Below are 21,894 nucleotides of genomic sequence, written 5' to 3' on the forward strand. Positions count from 1 at the left end.
TCGAAGCATGTAATCACCTTTTCATAAGTGTTATTTTTCTATGTTTTTCATTAGCCCTGCTGTAGGTGATGCAGTGGAGAGGTCAGTGCAATGTGTCAATGTGTGTGTGTGTGTGTGTGGTTTCACTTTATGCATGCCACTTACTGTTCTTGATGTATTCATAAGGTTGCACTGACAAAGCTGTGTGTGGGGTTATAAGTGGTTTCACTTCATGCATGCCATACATTTGTTTTAATGTGGGTTTTAATCTATAAAGGCTTTGTGTGTGTGTGTGTGTGTGTGTGTGTGTGTGTGGGTGGGTGGGTTGTACATAATGTCTGCTAGGTGTATCAGTACTTTTATGTTGTGTTTTTATATATATGTGTGCTAATTTGTGTGTTTATAATATGTTTGCATGTTTATGGGGATTTATTTTGTGTGCATGCATGGTTACATGTGTGTAATGTTTGTTTTCTATATCTATATATTTATGCTGCTAAGTGGTGATCAGTGTTGCCACAGTTACTTTGAAAAAGTAACTTAGTTACTTTACAGATTACTTGATTTTAAAAGTAACTTAGTTACTTTACAGATTACTTGATTTTAAAAGTAACAAAGTTAGATGACTTTATTAGTTACATTGAACAACTGTCGACAACACCCCCACAGCCTCAACATAAAAATGACAACCGGTTTACTGTGAGGCAGCTCGGCATTGCCAGTCGTAGGGATCTTGTTTATTATGGCACGAAACAGAGCGAGTCAACCGTGTTTAAGGGCAGCATTTCCGCTACAACATACTGCCCGATCAACTTCTTCAACTCTCCCCCACTTACTGGTTTTGCACCGAGGTCCAGCTTTTGTTGTTTGGGTGGTGGGGGACCTCCTGCTCTCTGCTTCGCACCACCTGGTGGGACTTGCTCTTTAAGTTTGACTGCAGTGCTGCGACTCCAAATGTTTCTTCAAATTTGACGTAGTGTTTTTGTAGCTAGATAGCACTTTGTCGCCACCAGCACAGAGTGTACAACGAACCTTAATTTTGCCGTCTTTAGCTGACACAAACTCAAAATAGTGACTGTATTTCCAGCTAGAAAACGCACATCTCTCTCCTCCCTTCATTGTTGTTTACGTTTGTGGCGCTGCGTGGTACAAGTGAACTGTCCACATGCTGAAAACGTGACCTGTCCTCATGCTGAAAACGTGACTTGTCGCATACGTTACTTCACTCCCCGAGACGCAAGAAGAAAGCAAAATACTAAGGAAAATAACAAAAATAGTAACGCACAGTGACTTGGATAAGTAATTTTAATCTGATTACTGGTTTGGAAATAGTAACACGTTAGATTACTCGTTACTGAAAAAAGTGGTCAGATTAGAGTGGCATCACTGGTGGTGATAGTCATGTTTGTGATGATGCTGACAATGACAAGGGCAATTCAGGCTAAACTGATGCATTGAGTGCTTTTTACTATTTGTTTTATGTAACTCCACAGAAATGACATAGAACTGTGCTAAACCTGATGAAAAATAAAACAACTCATATGTTTATAACAACAGTCACTGGAGTGCTTTGTCTTTTCTTTCCTCACCTTCACCACAGGTTTCATCGCCTTGCTTATCTGCACTGACCCGTCTATTGACCCAATGTTCTCTCTCCTCCTTCTCCCTGTAACTTTCCATCCCCGCCTAACTCCAGACCTCCCTTCATCACTTCTCGGTTTCCTTCAACTAATCCAACTCCTAGTTCACCCACTGCTCAAAATGCCTCCTCCCTCTCCTCTCCTTTGATCCCTCAGCATGTAGGACCTGTTTCCTCTACTACCCATTTTGCTTTGCTTTCAACCATTCTTTTGTCTCTCTCTGTCCATCTATCTCATACGTCTGTGTCAGATAATTGTGATATTCTCTGTTTCTGATTCTATTTTATGTCTGACACGTTTCTTCTTTTCTTTATTTAGGTTATTGCATGGAATTTTACAGTGAGAGGAGAAACGGGAATACTTAGGAAAGAGAGAGATTGTGTAGATCGTGTAGATACATGCTGCATAACATCAGAAGGATACGTCCCCTTCTAACGCAGAAGGCGGCTCAGGTTCTGGTTCAGGCTCTAGTCATCTCACGTCTAGACTACTGCAACTCCCTCCTGATTGGCCTGCCTGCATGTGCCATACAGCCCCTGCAGCTCATTCAGAATGTAGCAGCTTGACTTGTTACCAATTGCTGCCTGCATCCGCTTCAAGACACTAGTACTTGCATACAGGGCCATGAACGGATCAGCCCCAGCTTACATCCAGTACATGGTCAAACCCTATACCCCAACCCGCCCACTCAGCTCTTCATCAGCCAACCTGCTTGCTGCCCCCTCACAGCGAGGGACAACTAATCACTCAACAAAATCCGGACTGTTTGCTGTCCTGGCTCCTAAATGGTGGAATGAGCTCCCTATTGACATCAGGATGGCCGAAAGCCTACACATTTTCCGCCGAAGGCTAAAAACACATCTCTTCTGACTACACCTCGGATAAAAAAAGAAAAGAAAAAAAAAGTGATTTCAGGGTTGAAAGCACTTAATTGGAAGTCGCGTTGGATAAAAGTGTCAGCTAAATGACATGTAATGTAATGTAATGTAAAAGACATTTGACAAATTTCCCATGCTGGATTCAAGTCCAGGATTTAGCAATCACATGTCTAGGATCACTTAGCAACCGAGGCCCCCCTTAGTCTTACCTTCCATACACTAGTTGGACTCTTTATTGAGCCAGCTATATACAAAACATGGGGAATGAGATTGAAGGTAGTGTGAATACATGGAAACTAAAAGAGTGGCACATATGGAGGGAGGTACTGTACCCTTGGTTTGGGGAAATGCTAACTAAGTCAAACAACCACTTGAGTGAGCTCAAAATCAGCATCATATTGAGCAGACAGTTTACTCAGTGCAATACAGTTAAAAAGAATATTAGCCTCAACAGGGACTCTATTAAGGTGCCTGTAAATGTTTTAGAGAGGGATAAGCCATTGATGGAGCAGCTGCCAAGCTTGATGCAAGCTAATTAAATGCATGATTGAAAAAGTAAATAAATGCTTAAGAAGAGTATCAAGCAACCAGCATGGTCTTACAATTCCTCACATTTAAAAATTCATAATGGCTGGCATGTCATGTGGTGTCATCAGCCTACCCATTGTCTCACCAAATTTGCTGCTTCTTTTTAAATAGTCAGTCAATAGCCAGTCAATAAAAAACACACAAACCATGCACCTTTTTGTAGTTGTCCTATACTTTGGTTCAATCTCTTAAACTTCTCAATTTCTTCCATAAAATAAAGGAACTGTGGTTATTTTGCATTTTTTGAAAAGCTTCATATTTTTTGCTGTATCCCATTATATGCTACTGCTATGGCGATTTGATTTGATCTATTCTTCTATACACTAACTCCCATCCCCTTCTTCTGAACTCTTTCCCTCTGTCACCCTCCATCTGCCCTCTGCCTCTGTCTTCTTTTGATTGTCAGCTTCATCACCCTACCCCAGCCCTGCTTTCACCTCACTCTATCCAGTCAATTATCTCTTTCTTTCCTTCTCCACTTTTTCTCTTGTACAGAGCATTCCATGCATCTTGGTTTCCACCATTACTTCTTTAACTTCACTTCTTCGTCTTCCTCTCTTTTCCTTCCTCCCTCTCTGTTTGTGTTTTCCTCCCTGGCCAAAAGCCACGTCAGCTAAATTCTGTCTGACAATGCCCAAAAGAAGCTGAGACATTAGTAATGAAGGAACCTTGAGACAATTAAACATGCTTCAGGAGAGGGTACATGGAGAAGATACATAGCCTACATTTAGCTGATGTGGTCTATCCTGATGCAGTGAACCAGCAGTTACCTGATGCAGGTAACCAGCAGTCTGAGCTGTTTCTATTGTAAGCAACTGTAGATCAGACTGAGCTGAGCCAGCTAAAAAGGTAATGAACTCTATTATTACATAGGAGAAACTGAGCAAACACCATGTACTACATGCGTTCAAGTGCATGTATCAGCAGGAGGCTCCACTTGGTATCAGCCAGACCCTTGTACACTGTAGCCCATGAGGACCTTTGTTCCCTCTGTCAGGCCTGTCAGACTGCCAATCACCAGCACACCTCTTTCTGCAGTAAGAGGATTTAAGTCAAGAGCACACTGTACCACAGGACTGCAGCTAGTTAGCTAAGTCAGCAGCTTAAATTTTAACATAAAATATTTTTCCCAATTTTTTTATTTGTGGTGTTACCATCTCAGTAATTATTCACAAGAACACACACTCCATAAATATTCTATCACAACTAAAATATTAACAAGGGGAACTTGTAAAGTGAATCAATGTGACAGGCGCGCGCGCGCGCACACACACACACACACACACACACACACACACACACACACACACACACACACACACACACACACACAAATAATTTAGAGTACTTACTTTAGGTCCTGGAAGGGTTCTGCCCTTATATGCGATGTCTCTACAGAATGGCTGAACACCACGCCTTCGTTCCCTGTAGAGAGGGTAAGAGTGGATGAAAGGAAGGAAAAGAAAACACACCCATCTTTTGTTTAAAAGCCTGCACACTATTGTATCATACCTCTGTTCTTGGAGCTGAGACAGACACTTAAAATGCATGACAAAGTGCTTTTGTGTGTCATACAAATTATGTTAAAATATGACAGCGTTTCCAGTAGCAATACATACATTTAGTGGTAAAATGTAGTACCAATGTTGTAAGTAGTATGAAGATGGGGATGATGGGGAGCTAAATGGTGTTCGACTTCAACATTGGTGATGTGGCTTTATGTCCTGTCTCTAACTGAAAGTCAGTGTTGACTTGATTTTTTAAATAATTAAACAAAGGCATAATCTTTCCCTAACCTAGGTGGTATTGTATTCCCCCCAAAACACAGTGTACTAGTGCAAAACAGTTACATGCGGTATGAACATAATTGTTCGTAGACAAGGTTGACTCTGATATAATGCAGTGTTTAACACCCCGTGTGCAGCAAGGACCTCTGCTTTAGCCTGCAGCCCTGAACAGATGCTTGGGGGGAAGTGCTGGACAATGGCTCCTGCTGAGACCGTAAAAAGCATGTTGGAAACTCAGTACTGCTAGAAATGTAATACTTCCCATTGGTAGGCTTACTGATAACAAAAGGCTACTTGAATCATTGTTTGAAACTGAAGCAGTACATGCATAACATTGTTTTCTAAGGGTTTATTCCAAGGCCCATTGAACACTGCACAAATGTGTATTTCTCTGCAACTGCAACAGAAGGAAACAAGAAAAGAGAAAATGCTTCCAGTTCTCTCAACAATGGTGGCGATGACAGTTTAATGTTTGTGTGTTTCTAAGTTTGATTGCTACTCTGTACAATGTTTCTCACTTTGTCAACCACAGGTCATGTTTGTTCCAGCTTCTGAATGTGTTACTTATGGTTTTACTTCATTATTTACAATTGTCTGAGATACTCTCCTGAACATGCTGCTGTGTACATGACATGTTTATGAGCTTGTCATAGCCTTTTGGGTGGCACCTCTCCTGCTACACAACACCCATGAAGTGTTTTCAAAGCAGAGCCAGTACATTGGAACCAACACAATTCACACTGGGTTTATATTTTCATAAAGGGAAATCAAGTGTAAGCCCACTAGTATCACACCTCACTAGCTGCCATGGCACTGGCTTGCATTGGCTGGTTCTCAAACAGCCTTACATGCAAGCTTCCACATTAGATATGCAGTCTTTGCTATTCACCTTTCGCCACTGCAGAGGGCAGCAATGTGTGAAAACATTGTTCATGTTTAATTGAAACACCTATCTATATATCTTAATAATACATATTGCAAATAAACAGGGGCATAGTATGGCAACACTGGACCTCAGTGCATGAGCTGAATGGATGTGTTCATATTTGCATTCTTTTCACTGTTCGGTTTCTTATCTCTGACCTCCATCAATCAGTAAATTATGGCAGCATTCTCTGTGCCTCTAATGGACATATCTACTCAATTACCCAGGCCTGTGTTTATGTATTTTGTATTTGTGTAGTTCACCTTGAAAGTTGAATTTGTGTGTTTGTACATTTTGTGTGTTCCTGGAATATAAAATAACATAATTACTGACATTTTCTAACATGCAAACAGATAGAGATGTGCACACACACTTCCACTTGATTTTCTCACTCACATTCAATCAGAGAGAATACGTAAATGACAGAAAAACAGATATTGTAGTGCGCCAAAGGGCAATTATCCTCTCTCACTTCTTCATTTTTCTTTTCATTTTACTAAAATTGCTTTGTCTTTTTTCCTCTGCAATTATACTCACCTGGCTTTGCTTAGACTGCACCATCGGTCTCTTTTTCGCTTCCTTTCTGTATCTCTCTCTTGTTCTAACCTTTTTTTTGTTTTCAGCAAAAATTACTCTGCTTGCTGACCCAAGTCTTGTTTGGCTGCACTCATCAAGAGTACTCTGCTTAACAGCTTACAGCATGCATATGTACTGTAAGCTGTGTGCGTCCTCAAGGAACCTTTTTACACAAATTAGTCCATGCCCACTGTTAGTCCATCGCTGTCTGTATCTACCCCTTCATGAATCATGAAAATAATTCCTTCAGTTCCTCATGAACATGGAAAAGGAGCGTGGAAGCTTGTCAAAACGCTGACCTCTACAATGATCTATACATGTTTGTGGAATCATTTATATTAATTTATAGCTTTACCATGATGCACTGTTTCACACTGATATGATTGATACTGCCATTTAATTACAATTCAGACAGCAACAATGCTGATGTAGTTATTATAAATATATGTCAGATGTCTGGATGCTAAATTAATTTCCGTTTCGTAGAGCATTCTGGGTGTCAGGCAATTAACCTGTCTCACTCTGCCTTATGGAACTCATAACCAATTAATCTAACATTTTGGGAACATGGAAATTGCCTAGATAAAACATACCTAATATTAAAGGTGCAATGTTTAGTTTTCTTGTAAACAAACACAAGTTATGTTTAGATTCAGTGTTACTCAACAAAACACAGTGAGTCAGTGTATCCTTAAGCTTTAACCATTGTGTTGAATGAATTTCCTTCCTCATAAAACATTTATTTTTTATAAATTTATTTATTTAACACATTCCTCATGGGGGCAGCAGAAACTACTAGTGATGGTCAAATGAAGCTTCATGAACCACTGTCTTTACTTTCTGAGCTCACTAGATGGAACTCTCTGTTCAACAAAGGGTTGAAAACACACTGAATTGCATTCCTTTAACCTTTTTCTTTGAACAGAGAGCGCCATCTAGTGAGCTCAGAAAATAAAGACAGTCGTTCACGGAGCTTCATTTGACCATCACTAGAAACTAAGCACTATGGCTTTAAGTATGTTAAATCCGGAATTGTTTAATTCCGTGTTTAATTTCATCTTCTTCTTCCCTGCCTGTGGTGGCACAATGCCTGATCCACCTGTGGATCAGTGGAATAGTGTGAAACCACTGGCATGACTGTGTATTGCGTCACCGACGTGCAAGCATGTGCGTCCTTGTGCGTGTGCATGTGATTATCAAAAGGGGGGCCACATAAAACACCTTACAACGCTACTGGTGTGCACCTTTTAAGACTAATAAACTGTACTTAAGACTTAATGTTGGTCATTTTGTGCGTATATATAGTAAAGTATCTGTTGTCTTTTTTGTGTGTACCACCTACCTGTGACTCTCAGTTTCTCGGTGCCGATGCTGATCTCCTCTTCATCTGCGGAGAACAGAACTTTCTCTCCATCTGCACTCCTTACCTCAAACCTCTGACACTGAGCCTCTACCATTTCTGAACCTGAGAAAGTGGGAGAAAGTGAGAGGGGCACCGGGTTAAGATTTAGAGCAAAGAAACATTCAAAGCACATAAAACACCTGGTAGATGTTTTCATCCAAAGCTCCTTACAGAACCACCAGTGCATGGAAGGTTAGTCTTGAACGACCACAGTGGGATTTGAACTCTGAACCCCAGCATCTCTAAGTGTTGTGTTTTGCACACCAGTGCAATATCTGTGGAGATATTGGGACCACTTATATGATCCACGCTGTTGGGATATGTTATCAGTAGGGAAATATATTAATATTTATTATAATAATAATAACAACAATAGAACAATGTCCCACTTAGTCTGGATAATGCGCTTAAGGCATTTTTCACTGCTTTAAGCACCATGCACTGCATTCTAGTCACAGTAAAGATGAATCGTAAACTGGGACCTCAGAGGTAAAAGTTAAAAGTCAGATATACGGTGGCCCTGAAGTGCAAATCACAACAGCAAATAGAAAAACGCAACAGCAAATCATAAAACACAACGGCAAATATGAAAACACAACGGCAAATAGGAAAACACAACGGCAAATATGAAAATACTTGCTGTCGTGTTTTCATATTTGCTGTCGTGTTTTCCTATTTGCTGTCGTGTTTTCATATTTGCTGTCGTGTTTTCATATTTGCTGTCGTGTTTTCCTATTTGCTGTCGTGTTTTCATGTTTGCTGTCGTGTTTTCCTATTTGCTGTCATGTTTTCATATTTGCTGTCGTTTTTTCCTATTTGCTGTCGTGTTTTCCTATTTGCCGTTGTGTTTTATGATTTATTGAAGTGTTTTCCTATTTGCTGTCATGTTTTCCTATTTGCTGTTGTGTTTTCATATTTGCCGTTGTGTTTTATGATTTATTGAAGTGTTTTCCTATTTGCTGTCGTGTTTTCCTATTTGCTGTTGTGTTTTCCTATTTGCTGTTGTGTTTTCATGTTTGCTGTCGTGTTTTCATATTTGCTGTCGTGTTTTCATATTTGCTGTCGTGTTTTCCTATTTGCTGTCGTGTTTTCATATTTGCTGTCGTGTTTTCATATTTGCTGTCATGTTTTCCTATTTGCTGTCGTGTTTTCGTATTTGCCGTTGTGTTTTATGATTTATTGAAGTGTTTTCCTATTTGCTGTCGTGTTTTCCTATTTGCTGTTGTGTTTTCCTATTTGCTGTTGTGTTTTCATGTTTGCTGTCGTGTTTTCATATTTGCTGTCGTGTTTTCATATTTGCTGTCGTGTTTTCCTATTTGCTGTCGTGTTTTCATATTTGCTGTCGTGTTTTCATATTTGCTGTCGTGTTTTCCTATTTGCTGTCGTGTTTTCATATTTGCTGTCGTGTTTTCATATTTGCTGTCGTGTTTTCCTATTTGCTGTCGTGTTTTCATGTTTGCTGTCATGTTTTCCTATTTGCTGTCATGTTTTCATATTTGCTGTCGTGTTTTCCTATTTGCCGTTGTGTTTTATGATTTGCTGTTGCGTTTTTCTATTTGCTGTTGTGATTTGCACTTCAGGGCCACCGTACAGACAGGACTGCCTTGTGTTTGGAGTTTGTAAATCCCCTGTAAAACTTGAGAATATAACTTTCACCTTAATTTAAATTCCCCTTTATAATCTTGCCTTAAGGACAAACATTTTCCTTTAAAGGAAAATGTCAGGTGTGACAAAGAAAATATTTCAATATGTTGAAGAAAATTACAGTTTTTTCCTCATGTGGAAGCACATATTCTGAAAGAACATTAACGAAGTTACATTTTTGTTGCCAAGTTTCTGTATAAAAGAAATGTCCTTTTGAAGTAATTTTAATTATATTTACACATGGTGAACAATGTGAAAAGTGCAGAAGAAGTAAGACATTGAACATGAAGTAGACAGAGAGTGAAAAGAGGGAGAGAAATAGTGAGCTTTCAAACATTTATTTAAATCAATCGAGTCCACAAGGAAAGGTGGTGCTTTGATAACCTGCAAGAAACACTATTAGTGCTTAAAATTAAATTTCGAGTTGTCCTCACTGCAGTTAAGGGTCGTCCATACCAAGAACGATAACTATAAAGATTTTTTGGTTCATAAAATGTACCTCAATTCACAAATATGTAGGATATTACTATAGACATTCCTGTAATAGTATGTTGCAACGTCTGCTGTGATGTATTATTATCAGCAGGAGTGTGCAGTGATGCTCACATTGTTATAGTTATAGTTATGGTTGTAGTTATCGTTCTTGGTGTGGACAGCCCTTAAAAAACACATAAAGAAATACTTGAATATGGATTTAGGCCACATTTAGTTCCACTTTTCTATCGAAAGCAACTATGTATGTCAAAAAGGTTGAATAGCCAGCATTTGCATATACTTATATTTTGCTATTTTGCAAGTCACCCATTATTACTTTTTAGTACCAATTGCGGCAACAGACAGATCTTAGATTTGTTGCTGGTGCCTTTTCAAGCAAACATTGACATGTGAGATTTGAAAAGCTGCTAAATCTGTTGACAAAGTAAATAAATTATCATTACGTTCATTTTGTTTATCCATGTTTCCCTTCATTTCGTGATTTGGACTGTGGTGTGCTGCCATGCAAACCCTGCTGAGCCTCAAGAAAATCTCTCTCTCTCTCTCTCCCTATCCCCTTTCTTCCTTGTCTGGTCTCCCAGGCTATTACAAGTGTCAATTAGAAACCCAGAGTGCCTTGTCAGTAATAATCAAACTTTATTAACTGCCATCAATCTGTGATTAAGCTCCTTTTCTCATCTCTCTCTCACTGTCTTTATCCTTTCTATCTCTCCCTCCTTAAGCCTCTCACTCCTCCACCGACTGTGTGAAAAAGAATTTGATATTTGTGTTGTGAAAGGCTCACCCTACAGCAAGGTGAGTGTATGTGTGTTATAAATGTATGCAAAGATTTAGAAGATGGAAGGGAGGGGGGTTAACAGAGATATGGGGGAAGTATGGTGAGAGGGAAATGAAAGAAGGAAAAAAAGATGGTTTAAGTTTAAGATGGAGAGACAGAGAGAAAGTGAAGCCGGTTTAAATTGGAGCTGTGCTGTGCTAGTTGCCGTCTCAGACATCCAGCTAGTTCTCTTTGGCTGCATAGTTCAGCACTCATCCTATAATACAGCTCGTAGAGCAGATTTCCAACATGGGTGCAGGTCAGCATATTCCAAAGACTTTAATATTTATTTCTTCTTATCTTCTTAGTAGGGGTGTATAAAATATTCTGAAACAGCAGGAGATCAGCAGCTTCAATGACAGTGACAACTTCATTCGAGAGAAATTAAGTTTTCGTATATCAGTACACATCTACTGTAGAAGAAGAGTATGTAGCATCAGACAAAGAGGTAATAGAAGACAATATGTGACTGGTCATAATATAATGCCTGTTTACAGATAGGAGACAACTGCTGATAAAATGATCTGGTCTTCAACTACAGTATTGTGACTATATTGCACTGAGGCTGTAATGTGTGATTATATAAGAATTGTGCCTATGGATTTAACGCTAAATTGAAATGAACCTGGGAATGCAATTTTTTTAATGCAAAAAAGCAATTTGGTGCTCTTTACTGTATGTGTGACAAAGTGGGCTGAAGTTATTTGTTTTAAATTGATCACTTAAAGAAAAGGACTGACAGAGAATGGAGCAGTGGCCGGGGGAAACATCTCTGCTGAGCACTTACTTTACTTTATGCAAATGAACAGCGATGCGGTGTTGCAATGAAAAACTAAACGGTAGATGTGTTCACTGTGAAAAAACTTCTTTTGAGTTTAGTTGATCTAAACTCTAATTGATGCGTCAGTCAGTAATCCTCTAAACTGCGAAATGGAAGAAAGGCTTATTATAGCTGTAGTCACTTCTGAAATGTGTGTTGAAACTGACAACAGTGAAAAGAATAAAGCATAAAAAGCATGGAATATCAATGCTCTCCGCAGCACACCAAATGAAATTTAGACACTTTTCAATGACAGAACTCTGTTGCGTTAAATGTCTCCTGTCATTGTACATATTTTACACATTCAGTTGTGAAAACATGAGGAGTGGTTGGTTCAATAATACTATATGATCTTTTTGATTTCATCTTATTAGCGATCTGCAGGTAGCTAATATTAATTCTGTGTAAATTAAGTGCTTTTGATCAATTAATTTGCGCCTGCAAATGTCTCTTCCACTGATTAATCCAAAGTAATTCTGCTGTCACCAATAGCAACAGGACTTCTCGTTAGGCAGACATGTTAATTGATGCACTGATTTAAATAATCACTTCCTGACAGGCTCGCCTCTGTTGTCACAAGTGCCTCCCTCAGCAGGATCCTTCAGTAACAATAATGCTTTATGAATCTCTCAGTGATGAAGAGAGGTGCTAGAGAAAAAAAAAGAAGTATTACAGTACAGATCTGAACTTCTTAACATCTCAAGCATATGACATGAGCTTCAGTCTGCTCAGCCATTTTAATGTTTAAGCATGGTGAGAGCACCGTCTTTGGTTTATTACGACTTTAGAACACAAACACTGCATTACATTTGGGCTAATAAATGCTGTTCATACCAGCCTGCTGTGACATGTTAATTTCTGGTTGTTGATGGTTCACACAAAACTTCGCATCCATACACATCCCTGCTCAACAATAAAATACGTGGCCGGGTTGGATCAGTGGGTAGAGCAGGTGCACATATACTGAGAGGTTTATGCCTCGAGTTTACAGGGTAATGTTAATAAATTTGTCTTGGTTCATGAAAGAGACAAACTTGAATTCAGAAGGTGTACAGTTGTATTTTTCTGTTTAGGTGTATGTAATATTTCCTTTTTTGAAATTTTGTTAGTTTATTTTGTTTACTAAAAAGCTGAGAAAACTTAGCAAAGTCGCCGCTCACACGCAAGGCTCCTGGTACATGTGCCATGGCTCTGCTAGCAGGAGAACTCGCTTTCTTAGTCAATAGCACACACTGCGGAATTTATTTCTTCAATGGACTACATATAACATCAGTACTGATTAGACATCTACAGTAAAGGTGCCAAATTTTTCCTTTAAGTCCCCATCCTTACTTCACATTCATAAAGAACTAGAGGAAACTCGGAGAGTGTGAAAAGTATCAAAAAACATTGATTAATTATCCATCTTGCTGCTTCACCCAGTCATCATTTACTTACTGAATTAGTTTGTTAGGAATAGCAATGCGATTTGAAGTTTCTGTAGGTATGAGAGAAGCACCTGACTGTTACAGTGGTCTACACCAGAGACAAAGAGTAGCAAAAAGGACATTTCTTTAGAAAAAAACCCAATATTTTTTACATTAACAATGAGTCAGATGGCTGTGTGTAACAGTGATGAACCATCAGAGAATTATCAACTGACCCTGCATTTCCCCTTTATGGCATCTTTTCAGCTCATTGTTTTGGTTTTACGGCTCACAGCTAGTTTTGATTCAGTCTCACTGCTGTAATTATTAGCTTTGTTTCCAGAAGAAGGCATCTGTTTTTAGTGAACAAAGCTCTGATAATCCCACTGCACGCTACCTTCCCAGCACCAAACAGCAGGCAGATGAGTGATCAACTAGCTGTTGAACACAATGGAGCATTTAGCAGCTAAAAAGTCAGACAGTTTCAGAATTTTTGCGGAAACCAAAACCAAGCTTACATGAGAGTGAGTATTGGATTTCCATTCATCCGGTGGCCAGAAACATGGCTTCAAAGACATGTTAATGTTGTTTTGTGTTTGCTGGATGTCTACACAGACGCACAGCTAGGACTTGGCTATTGCAGCTTTGTGCTGTTGGACCTGTGAAAGCTCTACTAAAACAACAGGTTTCTATTACATGATCAAGGGCACATCGGCATCAGTTTGAATGCCGAGGCTGGGATAGGTTAAAACAAAATAACAATTGTTAAACTTTTCCCATACTTGAATGGGGCTCTGAGTTCTCCAATTTGTATTCTGTAATTAATGAAAAGAGCACATTAAAATGGTGCCTGTGTAACTTTTTTACAACTGCACATTAAAGCATTGAGGCTATAATAAAGTTATATGGGTTTGCTATGCTGGATTTTTAATTCAAGGCTTTAAATTAGGGCTTCTAGCAATGATGGGATATGAAACAAGAAGACACTGTGAAAAAAAAAGGTTTGGGGGATATGTAGAAAGAAGAGTGTGGCTAAGCCAAGTAAACACTGCATGCATGGTTGATTTTCCTAAACAGGCCAAGAAGAATTTTAATTACAATCAGCTTCAATGCGCTTTGTGATTATGCCTCCCCACCACGCTCACCTTTCTTTCCCTCAGCATCCTTCTCTCAAACCCCTGGAGATGAGAGATCACATGTGTGGGTTGAACAGTTTGTGACATTTGTATACATTTTTTAAATGTGTGTCTGGGCTCGGATACTTTTTGCGTACATCCCTGGCCATGTGTATTTGCATATGTGAATGCTAATATATTTTCCAGCCAAGAAACACTTCTAAAATTAGGCCGTTTTTGTCCTTTGGCTATTTAGAGAAAATCAACCATGTTTTGTTTCATTTAAATCACTCTACTTTTCCTTAGGTCAAAATGCTGGCAATATGCTAAATGTAGCATTAAGGCTTTTAAGTGAAATATGAGGTTATATAACTCAAACTTTAGTGTCCTTGCACTGTTAGATGTGAATTTTATGACTGTTTTTTAAGATTTCTCTGGCTGCTTTTAATGCTTGGCTGGGTCTGGCCATTGGCTAAATCACGTTCACCTTTTATGAATTGGAGTACAGCCTGGGATCTCCAGGCAGGGCCCATTCAACAGCTACATAGTCTAGACAAAAAGGTTAGGGGGACTTCAGGCCTTTTCAGCGGGAGCATCAGCAAAATCGACTTTCTAAAACTGTAGCCATACTAGCTGGCCTGGAAGGATTTGTCCAATAATAGAAGGTGCAAGGGCATCTTTATAACTTTACCATTACCTCCCTAAAGAAATGTGTGCCTGTGACATACTCTGTCCTTTACTGTATGATAAAAGAAATATTACATTGTAGTGACTAAATTGGGCATTGCTCTATGTTGTGGAGTATTCATAGGCATACCTGTCACATATGGTTGTTACACCATATATGCGTCTATGTTTTCATGTATCAAATTAATCACATTTAATCAAACAGTCACAGAGCCTGGATAGCTACAGTAAATGGTGTGTGCAGCTTCAGTCTTTTAGATTCTTTGATAGTTGAAAAACATTTTTTAGGGTTCAAATTTAGTTTGAAGGATTTAAAAAAAAAGAATGGGCCTCATTCACCAATATGTTTTCTCTTAAATATGTTCTTAAGAAAGTCCCTAAGAAAAATCTACGTCTGATTCATGACGTGTTCTTAAATGGCAGAATTGTTGGCAGGTGTGTTTTTAGAATGATGAATCCCAATGTCTTCGTAAATTGAAAGCTCGTGCCCGTTGCGCCTATTTAGCATAGGGAAACGCCCCATTAATTCCCATAAAGGGGCATGAGATGACAGGGCCGTGTCGCATGCACACTTAGAGAAATGTCCAAAAGACGTGGCAAAGACGGTGGAGGCCTCGACTCCAAAAGAAAGAAACTTTAGTAATTCTGAAGTGGAGGTACTGCTGCAAGAAGTTAACGAAAAACGAGACATCATATTTAGTTCATCAGCAGTACATACCAAGCAGCAAATAAAACCAATGCATGGAACGCAGTTACTCATGCAGTGAATGCTGTATCCAGAGAAGGGCGCAGAACCAATGAAGTAGAAAAGAAATGGTTTGATCTGAAATCTGAGGCAATAAGAATTATTTCAAAACATAGAAGATACTCTTGGTGTATAAATTTTGTGATCAATCACTTATTATTGGATGGCAGGGTTCCCCGTTAACATTATAGATGTGAATTGAAGTTTATTTATATAGGCCTAGCACAAGTCATACACAATGGCAATTCAAAGTGCTTTACAAATTAGCAGTAGCGTGTATTTATTAAAATAAACAAACTAATTACGTGTAAAATAATGAAAATAATTAGTTACAAAATGGAGAGTAATGTTACATTTTAAATTAGAATGGACGAAAACGGTATAGTTACTTGTTTTGAGCAAACATGTCAGCTCTAAATTGTGTGTAAGAGTGCTCTTGAGTGTGCATAGATTGTGTTCTTACCTAAGAACAAATCCCAAATAAGAAAACATTGGTGAATGCCAGAATCTTCGTGAAAACTGTGTAAGTGGGGTTTAAGAACACATTTGTTCTTAAGAACGTTTGGTGAATGAGGCCCATTGTGCTTACTTGGCATGCTGTCTTTCTAGTGAGAAATTAGCTTTGTCATACAGACTGATATTGGTCCAAATTTATACATTTATGTAACTTATGAACAGTTAAGGGATGAATTAATCATTGGCCAGTTTAACAGACACGGGGGTGCAAGTGCATGGTGTTTGTGTCCACACACACAAACACACACAATTACAGCTAGAGATAAATTAGGACATATTATATATTAGTCTATTAGGAACTTCTCTCTCTCTCAGACATGCACACCTGTGCACAAACCAAACCGTTTCCTGACACCAAAGTCCACCAAATCAGACCTTCAAAGACTTTAGGCAGACACAGATCTATTTTTGCTTCCTTGAAAAGACAGTTTGCTAGCAGTGCTTTGGAAATTTCTGTCAACTTTACACAAGCAACAAACTCTCCATTTTATATTTATATTATATACTCTCCCTAGATTATATTGTCACTAAGCATCTCCTTGGCTATGCTCCAATGATCATCAACCTGTGCATGAACATACAAACACACTTTTCAAATTGATAATCCTTAATGATGTGACCACAAGGATGGGTTCTTTTTCATGTATGCAAGCTATCAAATGCTAACGTGCATATCTGCGTATGTACATATCTGTGTGTTTATTAATTAACATGTAGACAAAAAGCAATGAACCGGAGCAAGCAGAAACACTACTAGAGCTAGGGATGGACAGAAAACAAGAGATGCTGTGTCCTTCTTTATATAATTTTACAGAGTAGTAAATGTAAATAGTGAGTACAACAACATGGATAGTTTAATAGAGGAGAAAACACTTTTTTTCTTTTCTCTTACATCTACAGTTTAAACGTACAAAACCCTGCAAAACAACTTTCTATGTCAGGTGAATCATTTTGGCTTTGACTGGATTTCACTCGCTCACTAAACTTCTTGATAAGTTATTCAAACATGACAAGGCTTATCAGTGGATTAAGATGAGCATTTTGTTGAGTGAGTCAAGCTGATATGCTTGTCAGTTCCCCTCCTGTCTAAAATGTCAAATTTAATGAATATTCAGAAGCCCAGTAGGCTCTTTTGTGTGTTCTGCAAGGGAAAGTGTTCCCAAGGAGAATTTGTGCAAACCTTATTACGCAATGCATGGCACATATGTACTGTAGAAATATTTAATTAAATGTTGAGTCAAATGTTTCTCTGTCCTCTTTTGAGAAATAATAACGCTTCATTCAAACTGGGTAAATTATTAGATGCATTTAGTTCCACATTAGCATGTGAGCCCTTGGGGCTCTGAGCAAGGAAACAAGGGATCAACTGAAGTTGGAATTGAATGGCAATCACAACCAATTAAGAAAGTGTCGCTTTTAATAAAAATGAAGGACAACGTCTAGAAGCAAACATTTAATGTAGCGTTTACTGTACAAAATGTAAGATTATTAATATTATGTTCACTCTTATGAAACCTTTTCCTTTTGCTAGATGCATATATTAACCTTTATGTTTTATTGCATTGGTGTTTCACTTGTCATGTCTAAAAGTAAATAAACTATAGGAATGTATATTATAATCTCTTGCAACCTTATGTTTCAGACAGTTACTGTCAGCAGCTTTTATATACTCCACATAGGCCATGTTTAGTACCAGAGATTTGATTTTTCTCAAAAGAGACTTTGACTACTCATCATCAACAACTGGTAACTACCATAGGCTTCTACACTTAAAGGCATAATATGTAACTCTTTCACCTTAAAATGTCTAAAAACGACTGGACCTATGTTATACATTTTGTTTAGTTGTGTACATACGTTATTAAGTTGTTTACAAAAATGTTCAAACCCAGAGAAATCTGTAATTCTAAACAAGGTAACAGTCTGTTACATTTGGTTTCCTTTCAATGGCATCATATACCCTTTGTGCATGTGTCAGTGTTGTGGTTGTCTGCCAGAATACGTCATAAATTGACTTTTCATTCTGTTTTAAGCCACATTTTTATGATGGTTGTTTTTAACTATATGTGTTAACCCGATGTAGGATTTTAGTCATCAGACATCTGGATCTTAAGTTATCAGAGAAACAAGCTAAACTAGGGTTAGTGGCAGCTCGGCACGCAGTGCTTCTGGGACGTCCTGTGTCTGCTGAACAGCGTCGGAGAAAAAAATAAAAATATTTTTAACGTGAATCAGCTTAATTCAGGGATTTAACCAGTTTTTATTCACCTGGTCCGTTTGTTTTGCCTCCTTAACGATGAACACTGAAGGAACTGGGACAAGCAGACTGCATTAACCCCCCCATATATTTGTAATTTTTATCTCTGGAACTTGTTTCATAGGTCAGAGACTTGATGAGCCACACAGCATTTCCCTCAAAGTGTCTTTGCTGACGTTTCTTGTCACCTAAATCCAATCTGATTAAATGTTACTGATATTCAGCTGAGTAGTGTATCACATTATGTCTTTCTCTTAATGACACTGCAGAAGTGCCCGAAATTGTCTGCTTTTTAGTCATTTACAAGGAACAAGGTAAGTTGACTTTTATTTCAATACAATGCCTTCCTTCTTCAATACATTTGTGGACATGTATATTTTAAGTTTTTATACTGTCATTTGGTAAAAAGCCCTGCAATATATCCTTCCTCACTGAAGGTCACAATGCATGTTGACCCTGAAAGGTGTTGATTCAGATAAAAAGAGAAAAAGAGAAAGTTCTCTGCGCTTCTGCAGACCACAACAATCCGGTGCAACCAAGGCAGGACAAAAACGGTATAAAGTAACAAAAAATAGCCAGTGCAACACAGATGTCTTCTTACTTGACAGTTTTATTACTTAAGCTGCAAAACAGTGACTAACGTTTCGATGTAGAGTTACATCTTCATCAGTCCTGGTGTTGATTCAGGCTGGAGTTAGTAGGGGTGTATAGAATTGCATTATATAGACAGTTGTTTCTAATTCTTTTCCCCGTCTAAATGGAAATATAATGCAGTCCAATACAAGACTACCACTAACTACAGCTTAAACACGTTAATTAGACTATGTGTGTATTTATATCTGTGATGAAAAGATACACACACACCCAAAATGCATACAAAAGAGGAGAATGGCCCATAATCCTTGTCGGGACCTCAGCCATTCAACAACCCTCCTTCCTCATGCGTAAGAAACACCACAGACCCACATTTAGGGGTCAAGCTATGAGCCAACTTGGTACAAAAACGAGTTGAATGGAGTTGAAAGTGAGCCACTGTAACTTTGAGAGATAAGTGCTACACGGCACTGTTCGAGGAGCAAGAGAATAATAGAGGCAGAAAAGAGAAAGCAACTGTATTAGTTTGGCCCTCTGAAAGTAAACAGCATGCAACATGGCTATGATGCAACAGCAGGAAACAAGAGGGTCACCACAACGTTGTGTTTCTACCCGTCAAAGAGACATACAGGCCCTCTGCTGCACCACAGCACACCTTTAATCCCTTCAAGGTGTCTCTCAAAAGAAACAGCAACAGATAAATGAGGAGAAAGGTGTGAAAGGGAGGAAGGGAAATACTGAGGAGAAAGGAAGAAACTGCTTTGCAGTGGACTTTTTAATTCAACTTTGGAATTTGCCACAGGTGGGAGTGTGAGATTCATGCACTGAGGGACACAAATTATTTATTTAGAGTTGATTACAGTCATTAATATAGTAAAGGAGGAGAGAAAGAGACAGAGGGAGAGATAAATGAGTGCTGTTTGTCATCTACATTAATCAACCTGTTCCCTGGAGTCAGAGCTGTGGGTTGGAGGGAAGATGAAATGATGGGAGCTGCAGATGAAAATACAGGCAAAGGTTGTGCTGTGAACCTCTACATATTCCTAATCTAAAGCCCCAAACACAACCAAACAACAACTGTCAGTGTTAACACAATTAGTGGCATCGCTAGCTTAGCGCTTACTTTTAATGAAAACAGGAAACCTTATTCGGTAAACTACATTTCATTTAATTATGTTACCTGCTCTTTATACATTAACGGTTACGATTTTCCTTTAAAGGAAATCTTAATAAAATAGTTGATGTGATACAAATACGTATTGCATTGTGCATCCTGCACATAATTAACCTGTCATCATTTTTTTTCACTTCCTTGTCTTAGTTATACTTTGTTCCTTTGTCTAGACAATGATGTTGTGCAGCATAGCCATCACAATGAATATGTCTGCATGCAGACAATTGTTGTAGTTGTTTTTGGAGTATTGTGTGTGTGTTTGCTCATGGAAACATAATAAAACTGGAAAAGCCTTTTGAGACAATTTTGTTTTATAAAGAGGGTGAGAAAAGGAAAGCTTATTATTAAAAGCCTGAAACTGTTTTATTTAGACAACTCAGAGCTAATGTGATAAGACTAAATTAAGTCGTATCTAGTAAAGGAATACACCGACTTATTGGGACTTTGTCTTATTCACCGTAACCCCCAGAGTTAGACAAATCCATACATACCCTTCTCATCTCCGTGTGTGTCGTAACTCTGTCTGACGCCCCCACCGCTAGCCAAGCTTAGCACAGATCCTGGAGGTAACCGGCTCCAACTAGCCTACTGCTCCCAATAAGTGACAAAATAACACCAACACTTTCCTATTTACATGTTGTGATTTGTATAGTCATAGCGTGTACAAATAACAAGGTCACATGAGACACAGTCATCTTCTAACCGTATACATACTGGGAACTATTCTTAGAAGACGAAGCACTGCTACTTGGGCAAAGTGATTATTACTCTTACGAACTCCAGGCGAACTCTCTGCTCCTCACCAAGGGGCTTCTCAGGTGGGGATGAAAAAGGTGGGGATATAAAGAGTAAGCTAAGATGTTCACGGCTACAGAGCAGTACATTAATAGCATGAAAAACTAGAATTACCTCACAGTTGTATGCCGTCTGCCAACCAGTCAAGTTGCAGTTTACATCAATGTCTGTCCAGACTTACACAGTATGTAACCACCACAGTTGACAATGCTTCAAATATGGATGTTGCCACAAAGAAGCTACACATTCTAATACGTGGATGCTTCACATTCAACTGGGAAGCATAGAAGATGTATACAATCACCACAGTCTTAAGGTGGACACCCAAGATTAGTGTCACCAATCCAGTATCTGACCAAATGTGAAATATGGTCACAATCTCCCATTCTGTTCTGCGCTATGCCGTTGAATAATGGCCAGAAGTGTTTTTGCAGAACATTATAATGTCACAGTGTTATAGGTGAGGTTAGGATCCAAATCCAGCACACCGGAAAACTGGCACAGTTGGTAATTAACTTTATTTTTTCTCAGCAGGAAACACACGCACTATCTACTATGGCTGAGTCTTTGATTGCAGCAGTGACACACAGGGCTTGAGGGAAGGGCTGCTAATACTCATACACAGTTCACATAATCCTGATAATCCAATGTGATAAACAAATTGGCCTGAAACAAATGAAAAATGAGCGGTGCCACTCTGCAGCTTTTGTCTTAAATATTTTGCAACAAGATGGAAAAGTAAACTATGAATAGATAAAAGAAATGGGAACATTTGCTGGGCTGGCAACGACAAGTGTGCGGGCCACGTGATGCACATTATGACATGTCATTCATGGGGCAGCATGGCTTTCCATGGGATAAGAACAAAAACTTGGCTCAAGAAAGAATGTTCCTCACTCACTTTCCCAATCAGCATTTGTGCCTCGCAACCCTTTAGGCAAGCCCCGGTCCCGGACCCAAGCATCCTATAGGAGCGAATAAAATAAAATAAAAAGTAGAAAAGAAAAGAAAAAAAGAACATTTCCCTTGTTGGAAAAGTTGAAGAACTTGTGGC

General features: G+C 38.8%; 1 protein-coding gene across 1 annotated transcript in view; it reads right to left on the reverse strand.

Moving 5' to 3' along the window:
* LOC144536178 (zeta-sarcoglycan-like) overlaps positions 1-21,894 on the reverse strand; it is a 383,819-nt gene that overhangs the window by 51,698 nt on the left and 310,227 nt on the right. The window contains exons 5-6 of the mRNA XM_078279176.1: positions 7,716-7,838; positions 4,438-4,510 (exon numbers count right to left, since the gene is read on the reverse strand). Coding sequence (XP_078135302.1) covers positions 4,438-4,510; positions 7,716-7,838 — 196 coding nt within the window. The remainder of the gene's footprint in view (positions 1-4,437; positions 4,511-7,715; positions 7,839-21,894) is intronic.

This window comes from Sander vitreus, chromosome 2 (assembly GCF_031162955.1).
Source record: "Sander vitreus isolate 19-12246 chromosome 2, sanVit1, whole genome shotgun sequence".
Classification (NCBI taxonomy): Eukaryota; Metazoa; Chordata; class Actinopteri; order Perciformes; family Percidae; genus Sander; species Sander vitreus.